Source organism: Octodon degus, unplaced genomic scaffold (genome assembly GCF_000260255.1).
Source record: "Octodon degus isolate 3935 unplaced genomic scaffold, OctDeg1.0 scaffold00357, whole genome shotgun sequence".
Classification (NCBI taxonomy): domain Eukaryota; kingdom Metazoa; phylum Chordata; class Mammalia; order Rodentia; family Octodontidae; genus Octodon; species Octodon degus.
Genome location: NW_004524933.1, coordinates 722,262 through 749,405, shown reverse-complemented (window position 1 = coordinate 749,405; position 27,144 = coordinate 722,262). Strand labels below are relative to the sequence as shown.

General features: G+C 39.5%; 1 protein-coding gene across 3 annotated transcripts in view; it reads right to left on the bottom strand.

Annotated features, from left to right (window-relative positions):
* Positions 1 to 27,144, bottom strand: part of Zfand4 (zinc finger AN1-type containing 4) — a 42,530-nt gene that overhangs the window by 1,973 nt on the left and 13,413 nt on the right. For 2 of the 3 annotated variants that reach the window (XM_023708395.1, XM_004648165.2), the window contains exons 3-9: positions 18,628 to 18,703; positions 17,691 to 17,758; positions 12,757 to 12,943; positions 7,689 to 7,836; positions 2,447 to 3,208; positions 1,402 to 1,456; positions 249 to 366 (exon numbers count right to left, since the gene is read on the bottom strand). In XM_023708395.1, coding sequence (XP_023564163.1) covers positions 249 to 366; positions 1,402 to 1,456; positions 2,447 to 3,208; positions 7,689 to 7,836; positions 12,757 to 12,943; positions 17,691 to 17,758; positions 18,628 to 18,703 — 1,414 coding nt within the window. Of the gene's footprint in view, positions 1 to 248; positions 367 to 1,401; positions 1,457 to 2,446; positions 3,209 to 7,688; positions 7,837 to 12,756; positions 12,944 to 17,690; positions 17,759 to 18,627; positions 18,704 to 26,203; positions 26,325 to 27,144 lie in introns of all 3 variants that reach the window. The other variant, XM_023708396.1, reaches the window with a different exon arrangement.

Genomic DNA, 27,144 nt, shown 5'->3' with positions numbered 1-27,144 from the left:
AGAAACCAAAGGTTCATGTTCCTGCCAGGTCCAATCTCCTAGTTTATAGGACAGTGGGAGATCTGCTTTTGTCTCCTGGAAACTACTTGTGCTTTACCTTAGCAAATCAGGAATTCTATGGAGGGCTGCTATTTGAACATCACCTTAGTGCTGTGAGTGGCCAATTTAAATAATGTTTTATTTTGCATAATCCCCAACCCTGGTCACCACCGAGAAAACATCTTAGCTACTCCAGCTGGCCAACCTGCCTGCATTCGTAGCTAGTAGCCAGTCCTGTTTTCTTTCCACAAAGAAAACAATGTTTTGCTGTTGCCTTCTTCTTTGTTTGGAGAGGGGCTTTCACGGGTGGGAGGTGATGGGTGTATTCTGTGCAGAGAAAGGGTACTTTGATTAATAAGGCTTAAAATTTAAAGGTGAATAGCTACTGAGTGGAACACATTCCTCTTGCAGTAAACATCTCTGCCATAAAAGTGTAATTTGTGGCACTTTCTCCTGAAAAATTAGAGAATCTACAGGACAAGTTACAGAAGAACTCTGTTCTTAAGATTTAATATCTGATGACACTTCTTGTGTACACTAATGGTTTCTGGTTGCACCTAAGGGAAATCAGCTCATGTTAAGCAAATCAACCGAGCCTTGACCAGAATCAAGAAAACTGTCTGGCTCAGAATAATAATACCTGATGAACCCTCTGAGAATAATCCAGCTGTAACACAATCTTGTTTGGGAAGAGCTTGCTGCAGAATTGCCATGTGGTTCTCAACTCGAGGGGCTGAACTGGGGTTGGAGGGGTTGCCCTAGACAGCTGTGAAGAGGTATGGGAGGCCTGAGCTCAATTTTTATTTGGCAGCTAAAGTCTCTGAAGATTCTTCAAGAGTTTTGAGAACTAGATTTACAATTAATCAATGCTATGCCCCTTGCCAAAGCCCAGATCAGGTGTCATGTATTAAAACTTCAAGGAAGATGACAGCTGTTGCTCCCCTCCTGGGAAAGCCAGGCAGTGTGTCTGTGAGGAGCTGCTTCTGGTAAGAGGGGCTTTGAGAGCTGCTATGTCCCTGTGCTGCAAGGCCTGGTCTTTTATCCGGACATAGCCAGCCTGCCTAGTAGAGACTGATGCTGGACCAGGATGCTAAAAACACTGGTCGAGGGCAGTTCCTCCAACGCCACTTCAGGCTCTGGAGTCCGAGAAACACATGGCAATTCTGCAGCGAGCTCCTCCCAGACAAAAGCTGCTAATTTCAAATTGGGCTTTATTGTTCATGTGTGTCCTACCTGTCACTCACACAATCATTTCTTGAATTGGGAAAAGCTTAGGGAGAGACCTCCCTCTTTCTCTGAAGATTCAACAGGGTGCATAATGGTGTTAGAGCCTGTCTTCAGGGTGATCTGTGGCTTCCTTACCTCCTCGTTTCCCTGCTGCTATGCTGCTTCGGTTCTTTCGAAGGTCAAGGGCAGACTGCAAGGAGAGCACAAAACACCCAGAGGTGAGTCATCAGCGGGATGGGAGCAGCTAGATGCCAAAATGCCAAACTCTGACTGCACAAAGTGGGGGCCTCCCTTTAACATTATATGGTTGAGCTGGCCACCAAGACTGGGGAGTCCAGGCTGGTACCAAATACATTAAAAAAAAAAATGATATCTGTTTAACTAAATTAACTTGGAACCCAGTTCTTCTAGCACTGTTACATAGTGCCATTTATTTATTTATTTATTTATTTATTTATTTATTTATTTAGTGTGCTGTTTTCTTACAGGGCCTAGCTTTATAGTCCAGGCTGGCCTTGAATTTGCAGTGATCCTGAATCTGTCTCTCTAGTGCTGGCATTACAGGCATACAGCAGCATGCGTGGCCTAGTGTTTATTATTCATGTTTAAAAGACTAAACTTTGGGCTGGGAATACAGCTCAGTGGCATAAGTGCCTGCCTGGCAAGCCCAAGGTCCTGAGTTCAATTCCTGATACCCACCCCCCAAAAATAAAAAAAAAACCAAAAACAAAAAAACAACCCCCTGAAAAAAAGACTACCATTTGATGGTTCAGATAGGAATTCTTACTTTGGGAAAAAGCATGAGTAAAAATATTTAGCATTTACTTATTTTCAATTACTGTTCTCAATTCAGGACCAACACATTTAAAATTTAATCATCAAGCTGGGCATGGTGGCAAATGCTCATGTTCCCAGAAAGCACTTGGGGATGCTGAAGAAGAATCCCTGAGAGTTTAAGGCCAGCCTGGGCTACATAGTTGGGTTCAAATCTTTTGCCTAAAAACTACATAGCCATACAGTCTTAAACAAATAAATAGAATTTGATCATCAAATAGACTGGCTACAATTGAAAACAAAACAAAACAAAACAAAATCCAACCTCAGACCTCCTTACTGCTACCAGAGACCAGACTCTGAGTCTGTGCTTCCTGCCCAGCTCTGCTGACAGGGCTGCACTTACCTGGAAGGGTGAGGAGGGCAGGCCCCCTGGGGAGCCACATGGAGTCTCTGGCTTCAGTCGAGGTCGGGGCAGCCTCAATGTAGTCCCTTGGGGGTGCAGCCGCCCTGGCCCTCGAGCGCTCTGAACCCCATCCCTGCTGGCACTCTGTGCTAGAGAAGCCAGCAGCCCTACATTGCTCATGCAGCCCACGGGCTCCTTGGTGGCCTTGTTGGCTATTTCCGTGATGTCCCGGGCCTCCACTCTGGAGATCACATCAGGCCTCTTCCCTGGAGAGCGGACCTTCACTCCTCGACAGCCACAGCCTGCGGGGCTGGGGACAGCTGCAGGCTTGGGGACTGCTCTGGAGTCCCGCACCCGGGGTTGTCGGTGTGGCTTTCCTGGGGCCCTGCTGTCTCCTGAACTCTTCACTGCCACCCTGGTAGAGGACAGGGATGGTGACACAGTGCTGACCCTCTGCTTGTCCACAGCATCAGCGCTGCTGTTGGTCCCTGCCACGCTCCCCTTAGTGTCTCCCAGGTGCAGCACATTCTCAGGTAAGCTCTCTTCATGGCATGGGATCTCGAGGACCAGATCATGGAGGTTCTCGGTTGCTAAGTTCCCTGTGGAGTGCTGGGTACCACAAGGCTGGGAAGGACCCCGCAGGTTCCCGGAGCTCAGCGGTGTCAGTGCAGGCAGAAGCCGGGGGCGTAGGGTCACCCTTGTGGAGCTGCTAGTGGGTCGAGTAGCAGGCGGGCGAGGCTGCACCCTCAGGGCTCTCTTGGGCTGCAAGGAAACAATGTACAGATATTATTGAGGATCCTCACCACCTGTCAGTGAAAACAACATCAGAAAGTGCTAGGACAGGATGTTGACATTTCTTTCATAACCTCAATGTACAATCTTTAAACAGTTTGAATCTTATGATTCTGATTGAGGTTAACTGCTATTTTGCTTTATTGGGTATAATTTTCTGAGGATGTTGAAGGAAAATCATTTTATTTCCCATAGTACTGTTTCACAGGTTGAAAGAACACAGGTTGATTACATGTAATATTGCACTGCTGACCTATTTTAAATCTGGACCAGCTTTCCTGCCACAATGAGGAAGGGAACCTCAGCTACTCTCCTGGGAGGAACTTATGTCCTGACCCTGGTGGTGAGAGGCTGGTTTGTGCTCCAAGATGGTGGTGCAGATCCCAGATCTCCTAGTGGCTGAGGCAAGAGATGGCAAGTTCTATCTCAGCAAAATAAAATAAAATATAAAAAGGAGCTAGAGATGTAGCTGTGAGCTAAAGGCCTATGTTCAAGTACCACCCCCCCCCAAAAAAAAAAAAGAAAGGAAGAAAAGAAAAAATAGTGGTTTTTGTGTCACTTATGCAAACTGTTCATGCGTACAATATGGTTCATGCTGAACAGCTGCTTTCTCTCAGGATCCTGGGACACACACACCAGGCAGAGGGTGTCTTGTGGTCCCACGGACAGGCCCAGTGAGGGCTCAGTTGACTTCCTAGCAGACAGAATCTCTTGGTAGATGAGCTGGGTACATCTTACAGGACTCTAGGAGGTCTGGGCCTGGCTGCCTCTAGACTTGGCTCTGTGTCTTTTCCCTTTGTCGATTTCGCTTTGTATCCTTTGCTATAACAAAGCCTAGCCACAGTGCAATTATATCCTATGTACTATAACCTATCATTCTTCCTAGAAAATAAAAAATTTGGGAGTGCTCTTGAGCCTCCTGGATCAAGGTTTTAATGAAAGTTCTGCAAAAAGTCATGATCTTATGTGGAAAGTTGAGAACAAAATGAAAGAAGATTTAACAAAATGGTAACTAGCAGGAGATGGGATGTAGTACTGATAACAAACAACACCCTACTTACAAGGGGGAATAAATTATCTTGTCAGAAAGTCCAGACTATCTGGGAGATGGCATTGCAGCAAGGAGAGCAATAGGAACTAAGAAAGAAAGATCTTGTGAACCTGACCCAGCTCCTGCTGCTGCTTCTGTGGTGGGGCCATCACCAATCTGCAATATATTTTTATATCCACCAAAAATATTTTTCAAAGGTAAGGGTCATGACTTCCAGACTGTGGAGATTTATGCCAGTTGCCTACATTTGAACATCTGCATACATCTTCCACCCTGTCCCTGACAGCAATCTAAATAAATATCCTTGGGCTGGGAATGTGGCTCCTTGGACAGGGCACTTGTCTAGCACCTGTTAGGCCCTGGTAAATTTGAGAGATTCATCTATAAAGCCTACAGCAGTAGTGAGAAAGAAAATGTGGAGCTTCAACCAAACCAAACCAAGAGAGACAGAGGTGATAAACTACAGATGGAACAAAATAAGCCAACAAAAGAAAAAAAACTTTGACTTAATAGGAAAATACTAAAAGCAGATCTAAGACCTGTGATATCAAACATGGGCCACTAGGATAAAAAGGGTAATGAGAAATCAAGAAATCTTTCAGAGACCAAAGGGGTAGTTTCAGAAGCACAGCTTTGTGGTGGAAGAGCCAACTGGAAGGAAAGGTGCTTTGGTGGGGCAAAGTAAAGATCCCAAAGAACAGAAGTAAATTACAAAGCCTTCCTTCCAAAAGAGTGCCAGTGAATTCAACAGAAATAACTCCAGCATTCCAAGAGGCTGAGGCAGAAGGACTGCAAGTCCGAGCCCAGTCTGGGCCACTTAGTGGCTGAGTGAGACCCTGTTCAAAAATAAAAATAAAAGCATTGAGAACATATCTCAGTGTGAAGGCTCTGGGTTCAAACATAGTATCCCAAACAAAAACAAAGATGAAAACCAAAATACCTGTAATTTTCTAGAGAACAGTGTTCTCTAGAAACTCTCACTTGCAGTACTGGGGATCCAAGCCAGTAGTACTCTATCACAAAGCTATATCTCAAGTCCTTTTTGTTTGTGTTTCATTGAGACAAGTTTGAGGTTTGAGTTCAGGCTTATTAATTTAGCCACTCAAGAAAATTCTGTCTCAGCCAGGTGTGGTGATGCATGCCTGTAATCCCAGTACATGGGAAGTTGAGGTAGGAGGATCGCTGTGAGTTTGATGCCAGTCTGGACTACATGGTGAGACCCTGTCTCAAAACACCCACCCACCCACCCACCCACCCAACCAACCAACATGCAAACAAACACACTGAAGATACATCTTACTGTGAAGGCCTTAGTTCAATTGCTAGAACTGCAAAGGCAGACAAATAAAACTAAGCTTATCACTAAATTTATCAGTTCAGATAAAAATGAGCCAACACATGTGTGGTTTAAATTACAACCACTTGAAAGTCAAAGAATCAAAAGGATACACAATAGAAGCACAATAAAGCACAAGAAAGGTATCACAATTGCACATCTTTACTAGATCCAGTGACAGACCTTCAAAATATGCAAGGCAAAAATTAAGAACTTTTGGAAAAATAAATCCACAAACATGTCCCTCAATAAATGATAGAGAGCAGAAACCTTCTCAAAAACAACAACAACAACAAAAAAAAAACCTACTCAAAACAAATCAAAAAAGACAGAGACACAGAGGACCTACCACCACAATTAATGACTTGATCTACTGGCAGATATAAAGAGAACATTCTGCAATGACCAAATACAATCTTTTCAAGGGTAGAAGTAATTTACCAGTAAGCACAGTCACAAATCAACTTATCTATTTTCAAAGGACTAAAATTATTGAGTATGGTTCCTAACTACAGCAAAATTATGCTACAAATAAATATTTAAAAAGTATACAAAAGTGCAGCATTTTGGAAACTACAGAGCCTGCTTCTAAATAAGTCAGTAGTCAAAAAGATATCACCAATACTACCCAAAGAGCTCTACAGACTTACTGAAATCCCTACCAAAATCTGAAAGCCAGTTTTTAAAGAAATAAGAAAATCTATCTTAAATGTCACATAATAAAGCCATGGTGGAAAAAGAGTCTCATAGTTCCTCCAAAAATTAAAACTGGAATTACTGGTACTACATTTTCCAGTAATTTCATTTCTAGTGTATTCTAAAAGAAATGAAATTTGTACCCCAGGTTCATAGCCCTATTATTCACAACAGCCAAGATGTAGAAGCAACAAAATGATAGAAAATGTGACCACTGATGGATACACAGATAAAATAACAGAATAACAACAACAAAACCGGGCACGGTGGCACACACCTATATTCTTAGTGCTGGGGAGGCTGAAACAGGAGGATCGCTACAAGTCCAAGCTGTGTAGCGATACCCTGTACCAAATATATAAATTAAAAAAGAAAAAGAATAACAACAACAAAAAAGAATTTGAGCAGGGATTTGACAGAAAAGATATCACAGGCCCACAGACATGACAGGTGCTCTATTTCCCTGATCTTCAGAGAGAGGTAAGGTAAGGGCAATGATACTAGACAATAGATGCACAATAAACTAGACACCAACCAAGAGGATATGCCAAACACAGAACAAAGGTTCAAGTCTCACTCTCCACTGGACAGAATGTAAGTTGGCTTAATCACTTTGGAAAACTGACAGTATCTACCTAAGCCAAAAGTAAGTGTTATCCATAAGAATTAACATAGCATTTGGAGGCAGTACTGGGTGTTGAACCCCAGGCCCTGCACAGGCTGAGAACCTGCTCTACCCTGGAGTTTCTCCCTGGCCTAATGCATCACTTTACAAGATTAAGCTATGTTTCACCATCCTTTGTAGCTCCAGAGCTATGAAATTTAAAAAAAATCATAAATTATTTTAAGTGCAGCACAATTTTTTCAGTCATGTTATTGGCTTTAAAAACAATTTATCAGAAAAAAAAGAGATTAGAAGCAAAAAATGTAAACAAAGCTTTAGTAAATAAGAACAGGAAGATAGGCTGAAGGAAAGGAGGGAAACAGGTGAACACAAGAATCAGGAAACATCCTGTACAGCTACAAATTCTATATGATGAATGTTATTATTATGTATATCTAAAATTATAAATAAAATTAATTGAAATTTAAAAAAAATAAAAAAATAAAAACAATTTATCAGTTTCCATAACTCAATAAAAACTGGAGGCATAGGGGCTGGGGAGATGGTTCAGTAAAATAAAGTGTTTCCCTGGTAAGCACAAGGTCTTGAGTTCAATCCTCCGTTCCACAAAAAACAAACAAAAAACCCCCAAAACAACAAAAAAACTGGAGACATAAATACCAATGAATAAAGCTTTGCCAACTCCCTGGGACTCAGCCCTGCTGGAGTGAGCTAGAGAAAGCCTGGGGGAGCTCAGGGTCACCTTTCTGCCGAGGTTCATCCTCTCCATCTTCGCCTTCAGCAGCTTCATCTTATTCATAGTTATTGAATTTTCAATGGTCTTTTGTCCAGAAGGAGAAGGTTCCACCTCCTCATCCTCATCTGTATACAAATTGTACATAGACCCATTGCTGCAAAGAAAACGAAAAGGACTTGGCACCTACCCACCATGAGTTAGCTCTACTCCAACAGCAGCTGCAGAGGCTGCCAGGCAAACCCATGCTGTCATCATGAGTGTGAGGAAGATATATTTTGCAAAGGTCTCCCTTGGGAGAACAATTTGTATGGTGACAGTCAGTTGGTACTCAGCATACCACTGGTGGTGATCTTTTGGCACTTGCTGTCAGTCAGGAAGAGGCACAGTCCACTTCTGCAAGAATGTGTAGCCAAGGCTGTCAGTACACAACCTAGGCCACGGGCTTATCAGGTTTCCATGGCCCAGAATTAAAAAGCAATGGTCACAGAAGAGAAGTGCCAGCTCATACACACACTTGCCAGGCAGATGCTGTGCCACTAAGCTATGTACCCGGCTCCTCTATTTGTTTCAGATTAAATGTTACATTTATTTTTGATATTCTTGTTTATTAGTATGTTTTCCCCTCCTTCCCATCTCGTCTACTTCCTTGTTTCCTTTCATCTTTCATTTTTCTCTTTACTCTTTCAGGTTTCTCATGTGAGAAAAAGTATGTAACAGTTAACTGTCTTGTCCGACTTATGTCACTCAGCAATAAGTCCTCAAGGCACACCCATCTCCCCACAATGCCTCAATTTCACCCTTGTTGATGGCCGAGCGGGTACATCCCACGTGTTGCATTTCAATTACTGATTAACCATCATGACATTTGTTCACACTTGCAAGAAACACCTGGAGCTTCTTCTCTTTGATCACATACTAGAATGACGCTCTACACAGTCTTCACATTTGTACTTAACATGTCTGTTTCCCTCATGTAAAGCACAAGCTAGGCTTTACACATCGTCCTAGTCTTTGCACCTGGCAATGGGGCTTGCCATATAGCCAATAAGTGTTTGATGAATCAAACAGAAGCATTCAAGTCTCAGTACATTTCAACAATGAGAAAATTAGAATGGTAAGAGTTTGTAAAGCACACGAGTTCACTGCAGTAGCTACCGACTGACAATGTCAGAGTGGAAGCCTTAGCAGCATAGACCTCCCTGTGCCATCCTGCCCAACGCCTGTGGACAGTCAGGAGACAACAGGGCAGCACTGACCAAACCTACATAAGACAAAAACCCCATATTTGATATAGGGCCTGTTCACTCTTCCCATGGAGCCCTGACCCACCTTCCCTAAAAGTTAATGCTTATAAATCTTTATACTGGAAGTTCTAAAAGGTGCTAGATGTTCTGAAAAAAGATACTCTGCGGATAATTAACTATATTTGCTGACCAGACTGCTTCAATATCCTTAAATTCTCATAAAAATCCCAATTTATCATACTGAAGCCATGCTTCCTTTCTTGGAACTTGCCTGCTGTCCCTCTTGAAGTGTACTCTGACCTGAAGAAAGCCTTACAGTTACCCTTATCTTTGTCTTTGTAATTTTTTTTTACTACCTGCCTCACTAGCCCTTTGAATGTTGTCTCACACAGCACTCAGTATGTATATGGAGAATGAATCAAACCTTAAACAGAGCAGAGTAAGAATAGTAGTCACAGCACCTGAAGTACTCACATGCACAGTAAAGCACGTAGCTCTGCTACGAGGCATGAGGTATAACATTCCCTGTTCTGGGTAGGTATAAGGCATGGGACAGCCCAGGACACACAGAGCATATCGTATAATGCTTCTGAAGCATATGCCACCAGCATATGGGTAGAGCAGATGGCAGATATCCCTAAACTTTCTAAGGTGAAATGGATGGTTTTCTGTGATTGCAAGTTAATCACACACACAGCAGGCACAAGTGTCAAAAGGAACAATGTAGGAACTAACTGCACCCACCACTGCTACCTAGAGCAGCTGCCCAGTGATAAGGATGCCTATGCATGAGGGTCAGCACCAGCAAAATACTGCCTGTTGCTATCAAATGCCTGCTATGCCAGGCACTTTCCACACATTTTCCTTGTACAACTACAGAAGACGGATTGGTAGATGGATATTTATCCCATTTTAAATGAAGAAACCACAGCAGAGAGGGTAAGCTGTCTTGAGACCAGAAAGTTGGTGTGTAGAGTCCTAAGACCCAAGTGCCCCTTGGTCTGGTTTTAAAGGTGATTCTTCCCACCACTTCCTGTTGCTTCCCCAGGCACCAAAGTACAGCTTAACTGCAGTATGCTGCGTCCTTAGATGAGTGACAGAACCTATGGCTCACAGCATGGGATGCTGGGTGGTTGCTTTGCCTCGAGGTCAACCACACCTGAGAAGGAGGGCAACACAAAGAATCTGTCAGCTCATCTGGTAGACTAGAAGGAATGTCTCATGTACCCTCCCATCTTGGTTACCTGGCGTTACTTTTGAGCTTTAAATATTTCTCACGTATCCTGTGACATTTTAATTTTATTTTTCTCAAATTCTGAAAGTTTTGGACTTAATTATTATCATAATAACTTATTCTCCTATAATACGTGCATTAGAAAAGAGCAATCAAGAAATTGATTGGTGATAAATATTTGATAATTGCTAAATATTTCACTGGATGCATTTTAAAAACACCTTTAAAGTCATCTCATTTTTTTCTAACAATCACAGTTTTATATTGTCTTTTAAAACCATGAATTCATGAGATCACTAAAAGTATTCTTGGATAGAAAAATGTTACTAGACTAGGATAACACAGTGATTTATAAAGTGTTTCCAAAAATATATTTATGAATTTAGGTATTCTAATACTTATTGAATTTATACACATTTTCTTTCCTTCTCCTTCTTATCATATATAGGGATTGAATTCAGGCCCTTGAGCTGGCCAGGGAAGCGCTTATTCCACTGAGCCATCTCCCAGGTCCCCTTTTTTATTTATTTATTTATTTTTTTTGAGACAGGGTTTCACTATATAGCTCAGGCTGACTTCACACTCACAGCAATCATCCTGCCTCAGTCTCACAAGTGCTGGGATTACAGGTATGGGCCACAATGGTTGGCTTTGTACATATTTTCTTGAGTGCTACATAAAAGTTTCTCTAAACATTTTAATTTAATAATCTAATATGATTAAAATAATTTCATATGATCGAGAATAAGAGATGGGTAAACATGGTATTTATTTCGACAGGAATATTATTTATTCCAAAGCCAAGACCTAATTTGACTCTCCTTATATATTCTAAAAAACCCAGAAAGGTAGTATGATTCATAAAAATGTTTGAGACTCAAAAAGATTGATGCTGCATTTTGTATCAGAATGCATCCAACGCCTAATTCCATTTCTTCTTAAAGTAGGAGTTGGTAAAGTATGGGCATGGGCCACAGCAATTCACCTTGCCATGTATTGTTTTCCTGCTTCTGTACCACAGCGTCAGAGTGAGCAGCTGACGGTGACCACATGTGGCTCTCTTACTGCTATGAAGCTGGGGCATGAAGGGACCCTGCCTGTGGTCCAGAGCAGCAGCCCTTGCTGTGTTCATCTTCTCTCCTGTAGCCCACATATCCATGCCAGCCAGATCTTGACACCTTGGATAACAGTCACCACCCACTATCATAGTCTGGTTTTTGGGCCACCACCAAGGAGTGCAAGCTCTCCTCCACATACACTCTGTGGGGCACAGAGTATCTGTGACTCCAACCTCTGGTGTTTTTATCCATAGTCTACTCTTAAGTGTAGGCATGACCACAACAGGCTGCTGGTCAGTGGAATAAAAGGGAGAGAGACTTTGCAGATCTAACTTAGGCCTCAAATCATTCATTATGAGTTAATTTGAAATGGAGCAAAGAGCTAGTCATGGTGGGGATACCTGGAGTCCCCAGCTACTTGAGAGGCTGAGATGGGAGATGCTTGAGCTCAAAGGTTGGAGATGACCTGGGCAACAGAGCAATCTGGTCACAAAAATGAAACAAAAACAAATCATAAACCAAAGAGAACTGAGGACAGCATTTAGCAAATAGGCACCTGGAGTCTCAGTCTACCTGGAAGGTAATGAATTAAACAGACACTGTGAATGAGCTTGAAAACAGATTCTCTTTCCAGTGCAGCCTTCAGATGAGAACACACCCTGCTGACAGTGGCAAGCAGCCCATGGTACCCCAAGACCTGGACTCTGCTCCAAAAACTACAAGCTCTTTTGTCTTTAAATAATTTTACCTATACATTTATTTCTTTGTTCATTTCACTGTAGCTACCCAGAGCACCTTTTCTTTCTGTCTTCTTTGCAAACTCCCTCTCTTTTCCCTCTTCCACTTCCTCTCAGACTGTCCCTAACTTTCCTTCTTCAGGTAAAGTGAACACCTTCTCTGCTTTTCCAGAGACCTTGGTATCTTATGTTACCGGTGCCCTAGTACAGAAGTTCAGTAAATGTTTAGTGACTGAAAGCAAAGGGAGATAAAGTATGACAGCAAGTTGGAATGCACTGAAATGTAGAGGTTAACATGTCTGGTACCCCAGCATTCCTAGAATTCCTATTGCCTAACTAACCCCTTTAGGATTTTCTCTCTTGATTTTAGAAGTATTATTTTAATTTATCTCCCTTTTACAGAGTAGGAAAATAAAAACATAGAAGAGATTTATCACTTGTGGCAGAGTTAAATTCTGAAAAAGGATCTAGTGATATATTTAACCCTTTCTACTATGTCATAGTTAAGTAACATGCTGTTATAACAATACAGTTATCTATGAAGATCTTAAGAGTTTCACAAAGACTTGAGTATCTTTTTATAAAAAAGTCTTATACCGTAAAGAAACTGTAGTTTTAGAGATTACTCTAAATATCAATCATACAAAAAATTAAGTAGGAAGGGAAGACAGGGATAACTGCATAAATTTAGTTTAACATACTAAGCTTACTTTATAACACAAAGTAAACATAAGGATATTTGGAGCATATTATATGATATTCTCTTTTCCTAGTGAGATATGCAAATGAAAACCTCTTTACCTTAAAGATTCAGATAATGGTGTTAAAGTGCCATCTCCCCTATCTACTACACGAAAGAAATTCAACTGATCTCCTTCCCGGTAAACCAAGAACGTGACTTGTCTGCTGCAGGAGGCCTTCTCCCAGACCTCATCTCGCCTGGGGTCCATGAATTCGGCGATCTCCCTAAGCGGGTCTTCCATGGGAACTAAAGTGGAAAAATTAACAGAAAGCTCTCAATTGACGGCAGCTTTTGTGCATCTTGTACAGTGACAGGACATAATGTGCCGACCTAGCAACCCCCTGTGCATATCATATATACATGGCATTCTCCAAGTAGGTGTCTGATCTCTAGAGTTCATATAACATTGTTTATGTTGGGCTTATATGAAAGAAATAAAATGCACCATTATGCTGACCAAAACATGAGGATTTTCTTTTCCTGCACCACCAAAGTCTATATATCTGCTAATTTTATAGCATTATTATCTAAGATTTTCCCACTGGATACCTTTAGCTTCCTATATTTTCAAATATCATTTCCAATGATCAACAAAAATTAAAAACAGTACAAATGCCAAATGCCACTACTATAGAATAAAAGGTAAACACATACAGCTGAGAGATATACATAAAAAATTAGAAGGGAGGGCTGGAAGTATAGTACAACAGAACACTTCCTTACATCTCTAATGCCCTGGTTTCATTTCCCAGAAGCAAAACAAAGAAAGAAAGAAAAAAACCCACCAAAAAACCTTAAAACAGCAAAAGCAACAAATCTCTTTTTATTTCTTTTATATAGAAGCTATTTCTTCTCAAACCTGCTCCTTGACATGAAGCTGAGTAACAGGACACAGGGACGCAGCCCACAGGGGCTGATGCTGCACTAAAATTGCAGAGTAAGAGGTGGTCAGTATGTTCTTTTGGGTCAGGCTCCTCCCAGAGCCTCCCCTGTCTTGCAGCATAATGTGTGTGGTCAGAATGCAGAGGTATCTGGGTTGACTGGGGCTATTCTGATGCTACACAACTGGTAGCCTCTGGAGCTTCAGAGTTGACCTTGGGTTTGAATGACACTGTGGCCACCATGACAAAACTACTTGTATCCACAACAGCCATTGACTTTATCACAGTGGCAGGAGTGGGCATCAGGACACTGCTGCTTATAGGGTAAATGCAGGAGAAAGCCCAACCCAGATCTGGGGAGTCAAAGTAACAATGTTGTAGAAAACAAAAAGTTCTCTCCAAAGACACCCCCTGCCAAGCTGCAGAAATACTGTTCTCTTCCAAAAGAAATTATAGTTTTCCAATCTGAAAAACTTTCTTTCACTTACTAACAGAATCACAAGCATGTGCTACCCTTTAAAAAGAAGTACTACCAATAGAAAAATATACAACTCTGAAAGGAGTTAGGAAAAATCACCCAAGATATTCCTGTACTCTAAATTCACAACCCACATATAGACTGTGGAAATAAGGTAAGATTTGTTTTGTGAAATAATCCTTTGAACGATTTGACGAACTTAGATATAAAATGTACAGCTACCAAAGGACAATTTTCAGGTAAGTTCTTGCTCTTTTAAAGTGAATGGTGTCCTTTCCACATTAAATGAATGAAAAGTAAAAATTACGATGCTGGATGTGAGGTTTTGCCACTGCTGCTGTCACTACGTGGCCATGAGGGCTTCCCCTGAGCAGCACAGGACCTTGCTAAGAAGGCCTGTGCTGCCGCTGTGCATGTGTATGCACTGTATGTGTGCCTGTGCATGTGTGCCTGGTGTGCACACACTGTGACGGCCTTCCTGTGTCAGAAAAGCCATTTAGATTTTATCAGCTACAAAACAATGCACTTGGAGCTAGGATATGATGTAATGTTAGAAAAGAAAGCATTTTCATTTTTTAAATTTATTTTCCTTTTTTGTGTTTTAGGGAAGGGTTCACAGGGTGTTCAGGATCTCACTACTAGATTGGACTCGTAGTGATCCTCCTGTATATAGCCTCCCAAGAGCTGAGATTATGCACCATTATGCACCATTATGCACCATTATGTCCAGTCTTAACTGCCATCTCAAGGTGCCCAAGGGGCAGGGCTGACAAGGTGGGCCTGGGGATCAAAACCCCCAGCTCCTGAGCCTGCTTGCAGGTGCTTTAATCCTCTGAGCTATTTGGACAGCCCATATTTTTAAATCTTTTTATTTATTTATCTATTTGTTACCAGGTCTTGCTACATAGCTCAGACTCAGTGATCCTCCTGCCTCAGCCTCCCAGCACTGGGATTACAGGCATGCACTATAACACCCAGTTTCGGTGGCCAGCACAGTGTGCCCAAGGTTCTGGGGTCAGCAGCATGTGGTACCAGGGATCGAACCTGGGTCCTTGCCAAGAGCTTAGACCACCCAGCTATCTCCCTAGCCCCAGGAAAGCATTTGTTAATGGTTATTTCAAAACAAATTTTAAAGTTAAACATTGCTGGAACACACATAATAAAGATTCTCTGAACCATGGTTTTGAAATAATAAGACTAAATTAGCTTTAAAAGTATGGTTTCTCAACTATAATATGGGAAGTTCCTAAGTCTGGGTGCAGTTTTTCTTTTCCACAAAGTTTTAAATGACTTATGGTGGGCAACATTAAGACTTTGATGTTCAAAGTGTGAATAAATTTAAAAGCCACCTCTCAAAAAAAAAAAAGACTTTGATGTTCAAAAGTGTATTTAATAAAGGGAAATTTAAGGGCTGGGGAGATGGCTCAGTAGAATAAGTGCTTCCCTAGCAAGCACAAGGGTCTGAGTTCAATTCCAGGTTCCACCAAAAAAAAATAAAGGGAAATTTATTTTAAAAATTTATTTTATTTTTGTCTTCCTGAGACAGGCCACTATACAGTTCAGGCTGATTTTGAACTTGAAGATGTCCTCCTGCCTCAGTCTCTTAAATTTTGGCCTGATCTAACAATTTTATTTATTTATTATTATTTTCATGTATTTGGTACAGGTGCTACAGGGACTCATTATGATCCTCTTGTTTTCAGCCTCCCAAGTGCTGGGATTACAGGAGCGCACCACTGTGCCCAGTCTCAATCGCAGTCTCAGCACGCCCTGGGGGCAGGGCTGGCATGGCAAGCTGAGGATCGAGTCAGGCCACCGCACTCTGCCTAAGCAGGCATTTTAGTCTGCTGAGCTGTCTGGTTGGCACTGGTCTAACAATTTTAAATATTAAAAATTAAGTGCTAGCTACTGATTTGTCAATTCCAAAGCATGCAACATAAAGTTGTAGGAAAATTATTATCAAGACTCTATTAGAAATCTTCAACTACCAAAGGGTAATGATTCCTTTCATCTTCATTTAAAAAGGAAAAACATCTATAAACACTCAGAATTTGTAGTACTGGGCTGGGGAAATGGCTCAGTGCAATAAGCAATTCCCTAGCAAGTGCAAGGGCCTGAGTTCAACCCCCAGTTCCACCAAAAAACCCAAAACAAAACAGAATGTGTACTATTTACACTCATTCTCATAAGTGTGCAAAATAGTTTTACTCCTAATAAGAAAAATTTGATGTTCTAATTAAACACCCTGGTTTAAGGCCAGTACTATACACAAATAACCAAATTCCAAAAATATAATGCAATGGAATTCAGATGACATTAAATATTGCATAATTTTATCTTAATGTAATGGCTCAGTAAACACTTAGGGTTCTTATAAACACTACCCACATCACATAAAAACATTTATCGGTCTAGTTAACAGACACCTTGATGTCCCTAATCTGCTTTAGTCTTTTTTTTTTTTTTTTTTTTTGCGGAACTGGGGATTGAACTCAGGCCCTTGCGCTTGCCAAGGAAGCGTTTATTCCAATAAGCCATCTCCCCAGCCCCGCTAATCTGCTTTAATATGATTATTGTGTTCTCACAAACTTATGTTAAACAGTACAAGAGGTTTCACAAAATTCCCTTGAGGTAGTGAGGAAAATGGTAATAATCCTATTTTTAAAGTAAATTTGTGAAGCACAGGGATATTGTTTGACATGTGGCAGTATGCCAGCAGTAGGCTCGATACTTATTTAGTTTTCCATTTTGTGAAGAACCAAACATGTCTGAAGGCCTCCCCCAACATGAGGGGAAGAGCAGCTGCCTCCCAAGGGTGAGTTTGTGTGACACTGCTGCAGTGTGGGCTAGGTAGAAACTTGGCTCTTCTATGCTTAGAACCTTCTTGTCAATCGAGTCGTTACCCACATCGTCTTCTCCCAGGACCCTCCATCCTGCCACACTTCCACAGACATGTCACATTATCTTGTTTGTTTCCTTTATAGCACTTACAATCTCATGAAATTATAGTCATTTTTTTTTACAGTAGTTCTTTACTGGAGGCAGTGCCAGGGAGCAGGGCCTGGCACCCCACATTCACTGTACTGACACCTCATACGTGGTCACCATGTCCACATTCTGAGAAAAGATTTGAGAAGGCCATGAAAACATCCATGAGACCCGGATGCATCATAAGCTAGGTAAATAAATGGACAACACTGACATTTTCCTTAGCAATCATTATCCCAGGAATTGAAGACTCAGTAGAAAAAAAAAAAAAGCAACAAGACTGGCATGAATCGAAACATAAATGATAATATTATTTATACAATGTTATTCCATTTGCCTTCCCTTTAACTGGGCAGCAGATTTATTTCTAAATCTTGAATTGAATTAAGCATCATGAAATCTTCTGAAATTTACAAGTTTCTGAAAATTTAAAATCTTCTGAAATTTAAACATTTAAAAGTTCAGGTCTCTATGTATTTAAGTCTTAAAAGAATAGTCCCCAGCAAAACAAATGAGATTCTTCTAAGACTTAACAGCAGGAAAGGTACTTGACTTGAACTGAAGGCTATAAAACTGCTAATTTATAGAATGTTACTGTCAAGTTGCTTGAAGAACAACTGTCAATTTGCTTTTGATGCATACCTACCTTTTCTAGTATTTATAGGTCCACCACGCATGGCCAAAACCAGCTTCAAAGTACAACCTTCTGAAATGCTGTGAACAGTTAACACAGGAATAATCTATAATTGTGAAAACATATTCAATGTTAAATGTAACACAAATTAAATGTTGGTGTACTAGGCATAGTAGCTATTCTCCAAACTATAAAAAAGCACAGCAACATGAATACATTTAAAACAGTATTTAATTGTATAAATAATACAGTTAACAGGTCCCTTACACATGATGTGAAATCCCAGAATAAACACACGGGAAAGGAACTCTGGTCTGTACCTCTTCATCCTAAATGTGAAGAGAAGGAGGCCTAGAGAAGAAAGAGTCTTGCCCAAGACCCACAGAACTAGATGAGAGATCTGCTCACCGGGGTTGGCCCCCAGAGCTCTCCCACGGTTCATCCTTTTGCTTTTTTCTTATGAGAAGAGTAATGAACTCTGCGAGTATAGAGACAGACAGGAAAGGGGCCCAGCAGTGTGTCTGGACCTGGCGGTGCACACAGCACTGCCCAGTGATGGAGGGGGGCTCCAGGAGGAAGGTGTCAGTGGAGAGCAAGCCTCTCATGCCAGAACTCGCCTGCAGACAGACAGGAAAGAAGCACAACAGACAGGAGAGCATCAGTGTTCAAAGAGAGAAGCAAAGGGCACCAGAGGTTAACAGGTAGGTATAAAATCAGAGGAATAGCTTAACATGAAAAATAGTAAAATGTAAGCATCAGCAGGCAAAGAAGACTCAGGGACAAGGATGAGCGCTAAGCCTACAAATCTACTGCTCAGTATTTACAATGAATCTTTGTAAAGAGCTTCATCTAGGTCAGAGCTTTTATCCTAGGATTAAGAAGAAAAACACTGGTCTACAGAGTCATTCTCCTGAGCACCTCTAAATAGCTAATACACAATTACACTCACTTGTAATCATTCAAGCAATAATCATCTTCAAGTTCCACGTTATTCCAAATTAAGTGCTGCTGACAGATGGGGATACCTTAGAGGAAGGTGATAATAAAGAGTGTTACAGAATTCAAGAGCATCGCCAAGAATGTGCTATAAAATGACTTCACTAAAGAACTAAAAGTGCTGACAAGCACACTTCTAAAATGAATGCTAGGTGCTTAGCTAAAATTTATAGAATTACAGGAAAAAGCAGGTGAAGAGTAGAAAAAATCTAATCTATTCACTTTATAAGAGCATGTTTCAGTAACTCTGCAGCCCTAGAAGAAAATATAAAAAGCCTTATAAAAGATGCACTTGATCTTTGTTATCATAATTACTGTCATGAGTGACCCCTGAAGAGTTTAAGATTTAAGGCCCAGAAAACAGTTCTAAATGCTGCAAACTAGTCTGCATTCAGCTTTATTATTTATTTTGTTGTTATTATTATTATTATTGGTGGTACTAGGGATTGAACTCAGGACCTTATGCTTGCCAGGCAAGCACTTATTCCACTGAGCTATCTCCCTAGCACCCAGTTTTATTATTTTAAATTCAGTGATAAAAGCATATTAAGAACTTTCAATGCTGAAAATCAGTCTATAGGACATTTTCTTTACATTTCTGTGATGCTAAAGAATAATAAGGCAGATTCTGTACTCTAGCATAATAATTCTATCTTTTTTAAAAAACAATCTGCATACTTAAATCTCCTAAGAAAATTACAGTTATATTAGTCAGGATATAAACATTACCTACTCAATAGGACACTTAATGTATACTGACACTGATGAAAATATTTTTCAAATATTTCACCATACTCCCTTCTCAAGTTGCTTTTGGTTGTGGACAAGAATAACAACAGGAAATGCCACATGTACTAGCGTTTACATAAACCAGGGACCTTGCATGCATTTGACCTTTGTTATCATAATTCAGCTGCAATAACAACCCTGAGAAGTAATAGTGCTGGAATCTGAATTTCACAGGTGCTGACACTCAGGACAGAGAGATGAAGTGACACACGAAGAGTACAAGCTGTGATCAAACAGTAAGTTTCAATATTGTCACAGAGACATTGTGATGGCTATTCAGGACCCACACATATGTATAACTTGTCATTTTTAAGATCTCACTTTTAGTTATTAATGTTAATTGTGATAATTTTGTATCTGTTTGTAAATGTCTCTTCCACATACCTATATTACTTATGAGTAAAGATTTAAAGACCATAAAAAACCCAGTACATTTCAAATTTTTAAAATTTATTACACTAAAAGACACACTTTTCCTTAATCGCCCAATATTCCCTCCAGCTTTGACTGTATTATTGCATCATTCCTGCCACTCTCTGAAGCAGATCTGGGAGTTGTTTCTTGTCTTTAGTCAAGCTGTTCTGATTGCTTTGATGTCCAGCATCTATTTTAGACACTTATATTTCAACATGGGAGATGAAGACACACTGTAATATTTTTACCAGAAAGAAACTGCCTTAGGAGCAGTGCGTGACAAGGTGTGTTGTCATGATAGAGATGAAATGGCTTGTTTCTCACGCAGTTTTCTGTGCATGTTGTTTCTTACATGCTCCAGCAAGCCATTATTATTATTATTATTATTATTATTATTATTATTATTATTGGTAGAACTAGGGATTGAACTCAGGTCCTTGCACTTGCCAGTGAAGCACTTATTCCACTGAGCCATCTCCCCACCCCAAGAGGGCATTAAAACATCAGAGTTTACTATGGTGTTCCTAAGTATTAATTTGACTCTCCCAATTCCATCAAATCAAAAAGCACATTTGATGTTACTTTGATGTTGGATATTGACTGACACTATTTTATTTTTATTTATCTATTTATTTTTTACATGAGGAGATTTCATGAGGTTTCCATTGAGATCTTGAAGTTCAGTCTCAGGATCATAAACAGACCCAAGTTTCATCTCTCATTATGATATTTCTGAAAAAGCTGCAATATGAAGTGGCATAACTCTAATAGTTTCCTTTTCTGTTTTGAAAACATTTCATGTTGTTATCAGTGCACCATGATTTACAGCACACCTTCTCTCAACTGTAGCTTACAACTGACTGATGTACCTCACTTGTGAGGCCCAACACACTGCTTGTCATATCCTGCCTTTCTGCTAGTTGGCATGTGTCACTGTGTTCACCATGTTTTGTTCACAATTCCTGTGGCAATGGGAGACCAGGGCTACCTCTAGAGACTGAGCTAATTTCTTTTTAGAATATGAGCTTGCCCAATGCAAAAGCAGCTGTCTGAACAATGCACCTCCATGCATAGACCTGTTCATTGACCTGTGTTTACCAAAGCTCAGTAAGTATCCTAAATAGCAATCAGGAACTACACTGGGGCTCATGGGGCAAGTGTCCACACCTCTGTCTCCCAAACAGACTAGTTCACTTCTTTTGTTTCTGCCTAATGCAAAGGTCAGTAAGGAAAGGTTTTAAGCTATACACTTAAGCTAACCATACATTGCTTTGTACTACTAGATAATACTCCAAGATATACTTGTCATAACGAATTGATCTTGTAGCCCTCTAGCAAGATATTTATTCATCTACCTAGTTTTTCACTATAATAAAGTTGTGATTATAAAAGATGTCAGAATCAAAATGGAACTGCTCTGTGTCAAGCCTAACAAAAACTAAATGAATAGAGCCAGGAAGTAATGAAGGTTTCTCACCCAAAATGGCCGATAGTAACGATCACCAAAGAGGCCAGCACTATAGCCCTGAACAAAGGCCACCAAACGTTATCCACCTAGGAAACACCTTGGTAGACATTTGTGCAGCATCTCTCTGGTCAGGCCAAGACACCTCTGGTATTAACCTTTACGGCCACAAATTATAATTTCAAAATGTCTTACAGAATCCTCATTTTGTCTTTCAAACTTTCCCTTCCCTTGCCCTCTCTGACTGTTCACATAGCTTCTTACAGATATGTGTATTTCTACTATAATGCTTAACTTCTCCTAAGTAAACAATTTTCAGAAAATCTCTACTTAGGTTGATATGATACACTAGGTACATGAATGTGAACGTATCTGAGTATGTGTATATGTGTGCATACATGGCAGAATTTAAAAATATTCCTTGTCTTCTTTAGAATTTGCAGATATGTGAATTGAGAACATATTCACACATGCATTAGAATAAATTATATAAGTAGAATCAATTGAGCTTTGGGCAATTAAAAACAAAGGTAAACCATAGCTCCCATTTCCCTGTTTCCTTCTACAAAACACAACAGTATGGAGGAAAACGAATCTATATAGAAACCCTGCCCTCATCACTTGAAAAGAGAGAAATGTCCAAATTTCAAATAACTAAATAAAATGGGTCAACACACCCAAGTCAGTGCAGGGGCAATCATACACATCCATGAGTTAGGCACAGAGAAGAACTAAGACTGGTACTATGCACAATATAAATCTCTCCCCAGGAAGATAAAGGGCATTCTGCATATGAAAGTTTACAGAAAGGATTCAGGTGTGTTGGAACACTCACCACAAGGAAGCAACCTAAAAGATATATGATTTGTCAGTGAATTTTCTTTCTTTCTTTCTTTTTTTTTTTTTTTTTTTTTTTTGTGCTTGAAACTGAACTCGGGACCTCATGCTTGTACCATGCGATTTGAAGGAGCTTCTGCAGGAGGCAAAGCAAATGAGGAGCCCCCATGAATCTTTGTTGTCATGAGCCAGGGACACATGGGAGTCTGGTGAGACATAACACCACAGACTAGGTGCATGCAGTAGATTTATTGCTCTCATGCTGCAAGGATAGGGGCCCAGAAGTCACTGCCAAACTGTCCTCATGTTTCAGGAATTCAGCTTGTGCAAATGGAGCGTTGACTGTATGAACCCAAGCTGGACTGCAGATGAGGAATTAAAGGAGCAGCCTGTTCTGTGATCTTAACTTGGGGCCCCATGACACGCAGGGCTGGAGTGGTAAAGGACGTCCCATTTCTAGGGAGGACTGAAAGGAAGCCAGGGCATCACAACCAGTCCCTCTATGTATCAGAGTACTGCACACCCAACACATCCTATAGCAGAGTACTGCACACCCAACACATCCTATAGCAGACTCCGAGAACTACAAAAGTGTAGGGGGGAAAGACCTGGGTGGGTCCAAAGCTGCCAGGACCTTTATGCATGCTCTTCGGTGACTTAGTGGTCAGAAGGAAGGATAGGGTGCAAGACAAAAGAGAATCATAAAACTGGGGGACTTACATCACCAAACAAACATATGACATTTATTGGAATATGAACATTGCTATGCTGCCAGAGAATGCACCATCACACAATCCTGAAAATATGAAAAAAAAGCTTTGTACCAGAAAACTAAAAATTTACAGGAATTGGGTAAAAGGAGATATATAAAAATATCGAAAATGACAGACTCTAAAGAATACAATGAAATGAGTTATCAGAAGAGAATTCACAGCAATAAATATAAAAGAAAAGTAAATTCCTACCAAAAAAGAATATTAAAAAGGGGCCGGGGAGATGGCTCAGTGGAATAAGCACTGCCCTGACAGACACAAGGGCCTGAGTTCAATCCCCAGGTCCACCAAAAAAATAAATAAATAAATAAAATAAATAAAAAATGAAATAAATAAACAAATAAATAAAATAAAAGAAGATATTCAGAATAGAATTTTGTGAGTGCCTAAATCCTTAACCAATAGGGGGCTGGCTACATAAAGTACAGAAATAGCTCTTGCTACACTATTATGGATAGTAAACAGTAAATATGCTTGAAAGGGCTGATTATTTTCCTGTATTAAAATAAGTCATAAGTTGTAAGAAAAAAAAGGAAAAGAACAAAGTAAACGAAAAGAATGTACAAGGAAAGTAGTAGTAAAGATACAAGTAGAAAATTCAAAAGCAGTAATAGAACTCTGGATTTCTAAAAACATTCACAAAGTAAAGTATTAGCTATCATGAAAAAATGTGAATACATAAAATAGGAAATATCATGGAGATACTACCTCAGGAAATTACAGATTAACACAATTTTTGCATTAAAATTAGAAATACCCAGATAAAGTTTTATAGTTCTGGAGGCTGCTATTCAGGAATGACACAATAAATAGTACAAAATCAGGAGTAGTCACCTAACCTGAGGAGAATGGTCAGCCTCTGATCACAAGTTTTTTCCAAAGCACTGAAAATGATTGAAAATTTCCAGATATAGGAAGAAGGAAATACCATCAACTACTTTTTTTACCATCAACTATCAAAGTTAATAAAGTTACTACAAAAAAGAAAGTCGTGGAACAATCTTATTTATTCATATTTATATGAAAATCAATTTATTAGCAAACAAAATACCAAATTACATCAAAAAAGCATTTACTGTAACTAATGTGCCAAAAAGAATGTATTTGAGTAGTGCAGCAATAAGAAACCTGTTAATGTCAGGCACAGTGATAGTTCAAATGAAGAAACAAAAGACCTTGCAAAACCTCAGAGATGCAAAACAAAGTCTTGGATAAAATTCAATGTACATTCATGATTTTTTCCCATAATTTTATTGAGAAACAAATAGCAATGAGACAGTTTCAAACCAAATTGGTAGGACAATTTAAATACTTAACACATTGCATACATTCTTCCTAATGGTTAATTGCTGTACAAGATGCGGACATTATATCCTATTTACAAACACTATTAGAATAAATCCCTCTATTCATTAAGAGAATGTAACTATATATCTATCCTAACCATTTGAATACACAGAAACAAAATGGACATTCATCTGTATCCCCTTTTTTTTTTTTTTTTGCTTAGTTCCATTATTTGAATATTATAGGTGTGTTAACTCAGCAAAATATTCTAAGAGTCCAGTATTCCATAATAGTACTGGGTCTTCCGCTTGACTGGCAATGTCAGAAATTGTTGACCTGAGTCCCCTACAGCTCAACATCACAGCATGGCTTTACTTCTTATACTTCGTTTTTATACTTTTCTGCTGGATGGTTAAGACCAAGGTAAAGCAAGACCTATGTAACAAGAGTTGTAGCTTTTGGGTCTGATAAGGTCAGTGAAATCCCTTCGGGATTTATCCTGAGATCCTGTACCTCAGACTGTTTGTCAGTGTCAACCATTTATATACACAGCTAATACTAATAGTAAAATAGTCCTAAGGCCAGATATCATTTAATGAAGAAATGCTAGCTACATGTCTGCTAAGACCAGGTACAAAGCAAAGGTGGCCACTATCCTACTACTAGACAAAGCATTACAGATATTAGTCAATGTGTTTGGAAAAGAGAATTAATTAAAGACCCCAAAATGTTTAAAGAACTAAGGAAAAAAGCTACAAATACATAATACATGTAATTTATTTGAACCTTAGAGAAGCTTTGATAGAACTAAAAAAAACTCAGTAAAATAGGATATGAAATGAATATGAAAACAGAAATAGCCTTCATTAAAAAACATACTCAAGGGTAGAGAAAACTTATTTTGCAATAGCTTTAAAGATGATTTGATATTTAGTAATAAACTTAAGATCTATTCAAATCTCTGCAAGAAATTTAAATACATTTACATAAAAGTAGACTTGAAAAAACAGAAAGAAAACTTTCTGTCACTTCTGCCCAAGTTAAATACAATCTTACTACAACAATGCATACTAAAGTTAAGTAGAAAACAAACATTCAAGGATAACCAGGGAAAAAAAGCCAGAAAAAAACCCAACAAAATCAATGACTAGCATTTCTACCACACATAGAAATGTATGACCCATTTCTACAATGAGAAGCTGGTATTGACTGATAAGCACAACGCCCAGAAATAGATTCCAGCACAGAGCATATTGGTAGGATCTCAAATCATCAATCCGCAAATAGTCTTTTTAAATAAATGGTGCTGGAATCACCAGGTAGTCACACTGAAAAAGACATAATTAGATTCCTACATAATACTACTATACATAAGAACAAATTCCCAATGGGTTAAAAACGTACATGTGAAATAAGATTGTATTGAAACAAGTAACAAAATAAGACAAGGAACAATTTCTCTTTGCCATAGGGAAAGGTTTTCTAACTACTACTTGAACTGCAAAAGGCAACAAAAGATTGATGAATCTACTTTAAAAGTTTTTATATGTGGAAAAAAAGTTTTTAACCAGGTAAGAAACTAATGTAAGCAACATCAAAAAAACAACTGACAAACCAGGAGAAAATATGTATAACTTGTAGCACAGGCAAAAGACTAACCTGCCTAATATATAACAAACCTTACAAATTATAACAGAAAGACCAAAATTTAATGTAGGCAAAAGAGATGAGCAAATAATTCATTATAAGATATATAAAATAGCCCTTAAACATGTGAAAAGGCTTCAGTACACTCACAGTTGCAGAAATCCACATTAAAACAACACATTAGGTTAGCAGCGATTTGAAAGTATGGCAGCACTTTCCCTGGCAAGGCGTTTTCTTACTGAGAAGATAATTGCTACAATCACTCTCCAGAGGAACTTGAGGACACGCCCCCCAGAATCACACATGCAGTCACTCACCTTTCAGCCCAGCAATCCCAGAGGTAGTCATCTTCCCTGCAGATGCGCACACAATGTACAAAATCACACACAGGTTCATCTATTGTAGCACCATTTAAAATTGGAAAATACTGGAAACCACCTAAATGACACACATAGAAGAATACTAGCTAAACCATGATACACTCACACAAGGAGCTGTACAGACATAAAGAAAAAATGCTGTACTCTGCCTTCCTGCCTTGGAGCTAGCCAACTAAAAATGTGAAGCATAAGAAACCGTTTCTCCTTGAAGTTGTGAGTTGGATATTTTGACCCTGAGATGAGAAAAGTTTCTAAGACAATCCTACACCGTGATAAACCTTGAAAACATTATGTGAAGTGAAAGAAGCCATACAAAAAGATCACACATTGTGTGATAATAGTTATATAAAATGACCTTTCTCGCCCCAGTCTCTCCCCCTTTCTTTCTCTTCCCTCCCCGCAACCTCCTGAGCTACTTGAGATTAGCAGTTTGGCTCCACCATGACCTTCTGCTTTATCACAGGCCAGAAATACACGGTTCCTCAGTTCATGAATTGAGTTCTTTCCATAATTCTGGTTATAGAATTTCTTCCATGCAATCAGAATTGTGGAAAGAATTAAGTTCATGAGCCAGAACAGCATTGTAACAGGGCTAAATGACCATGAACTGAAGTTTCTGAAACTGAGAAAACGTATGTTTACTTTTTAAAAAATTTTATGTTTTTTTCTTGATTTTACCTGATATTTTGTTCTAACAGTGGGTTTGATTTATAAAGTCTTTCAAGTACCTTTATCCATTTTATCTTATGGGACTACTGACATTTTTTTATTCATTTCTATCAGCATATTTTGTGGCTTCTATTTTTCTTCTTTAACTCTGCATCTTTTACGTGTTAACTGCGAGAAATAGGAAAACACGGAGTACTTTAATTTTTCAT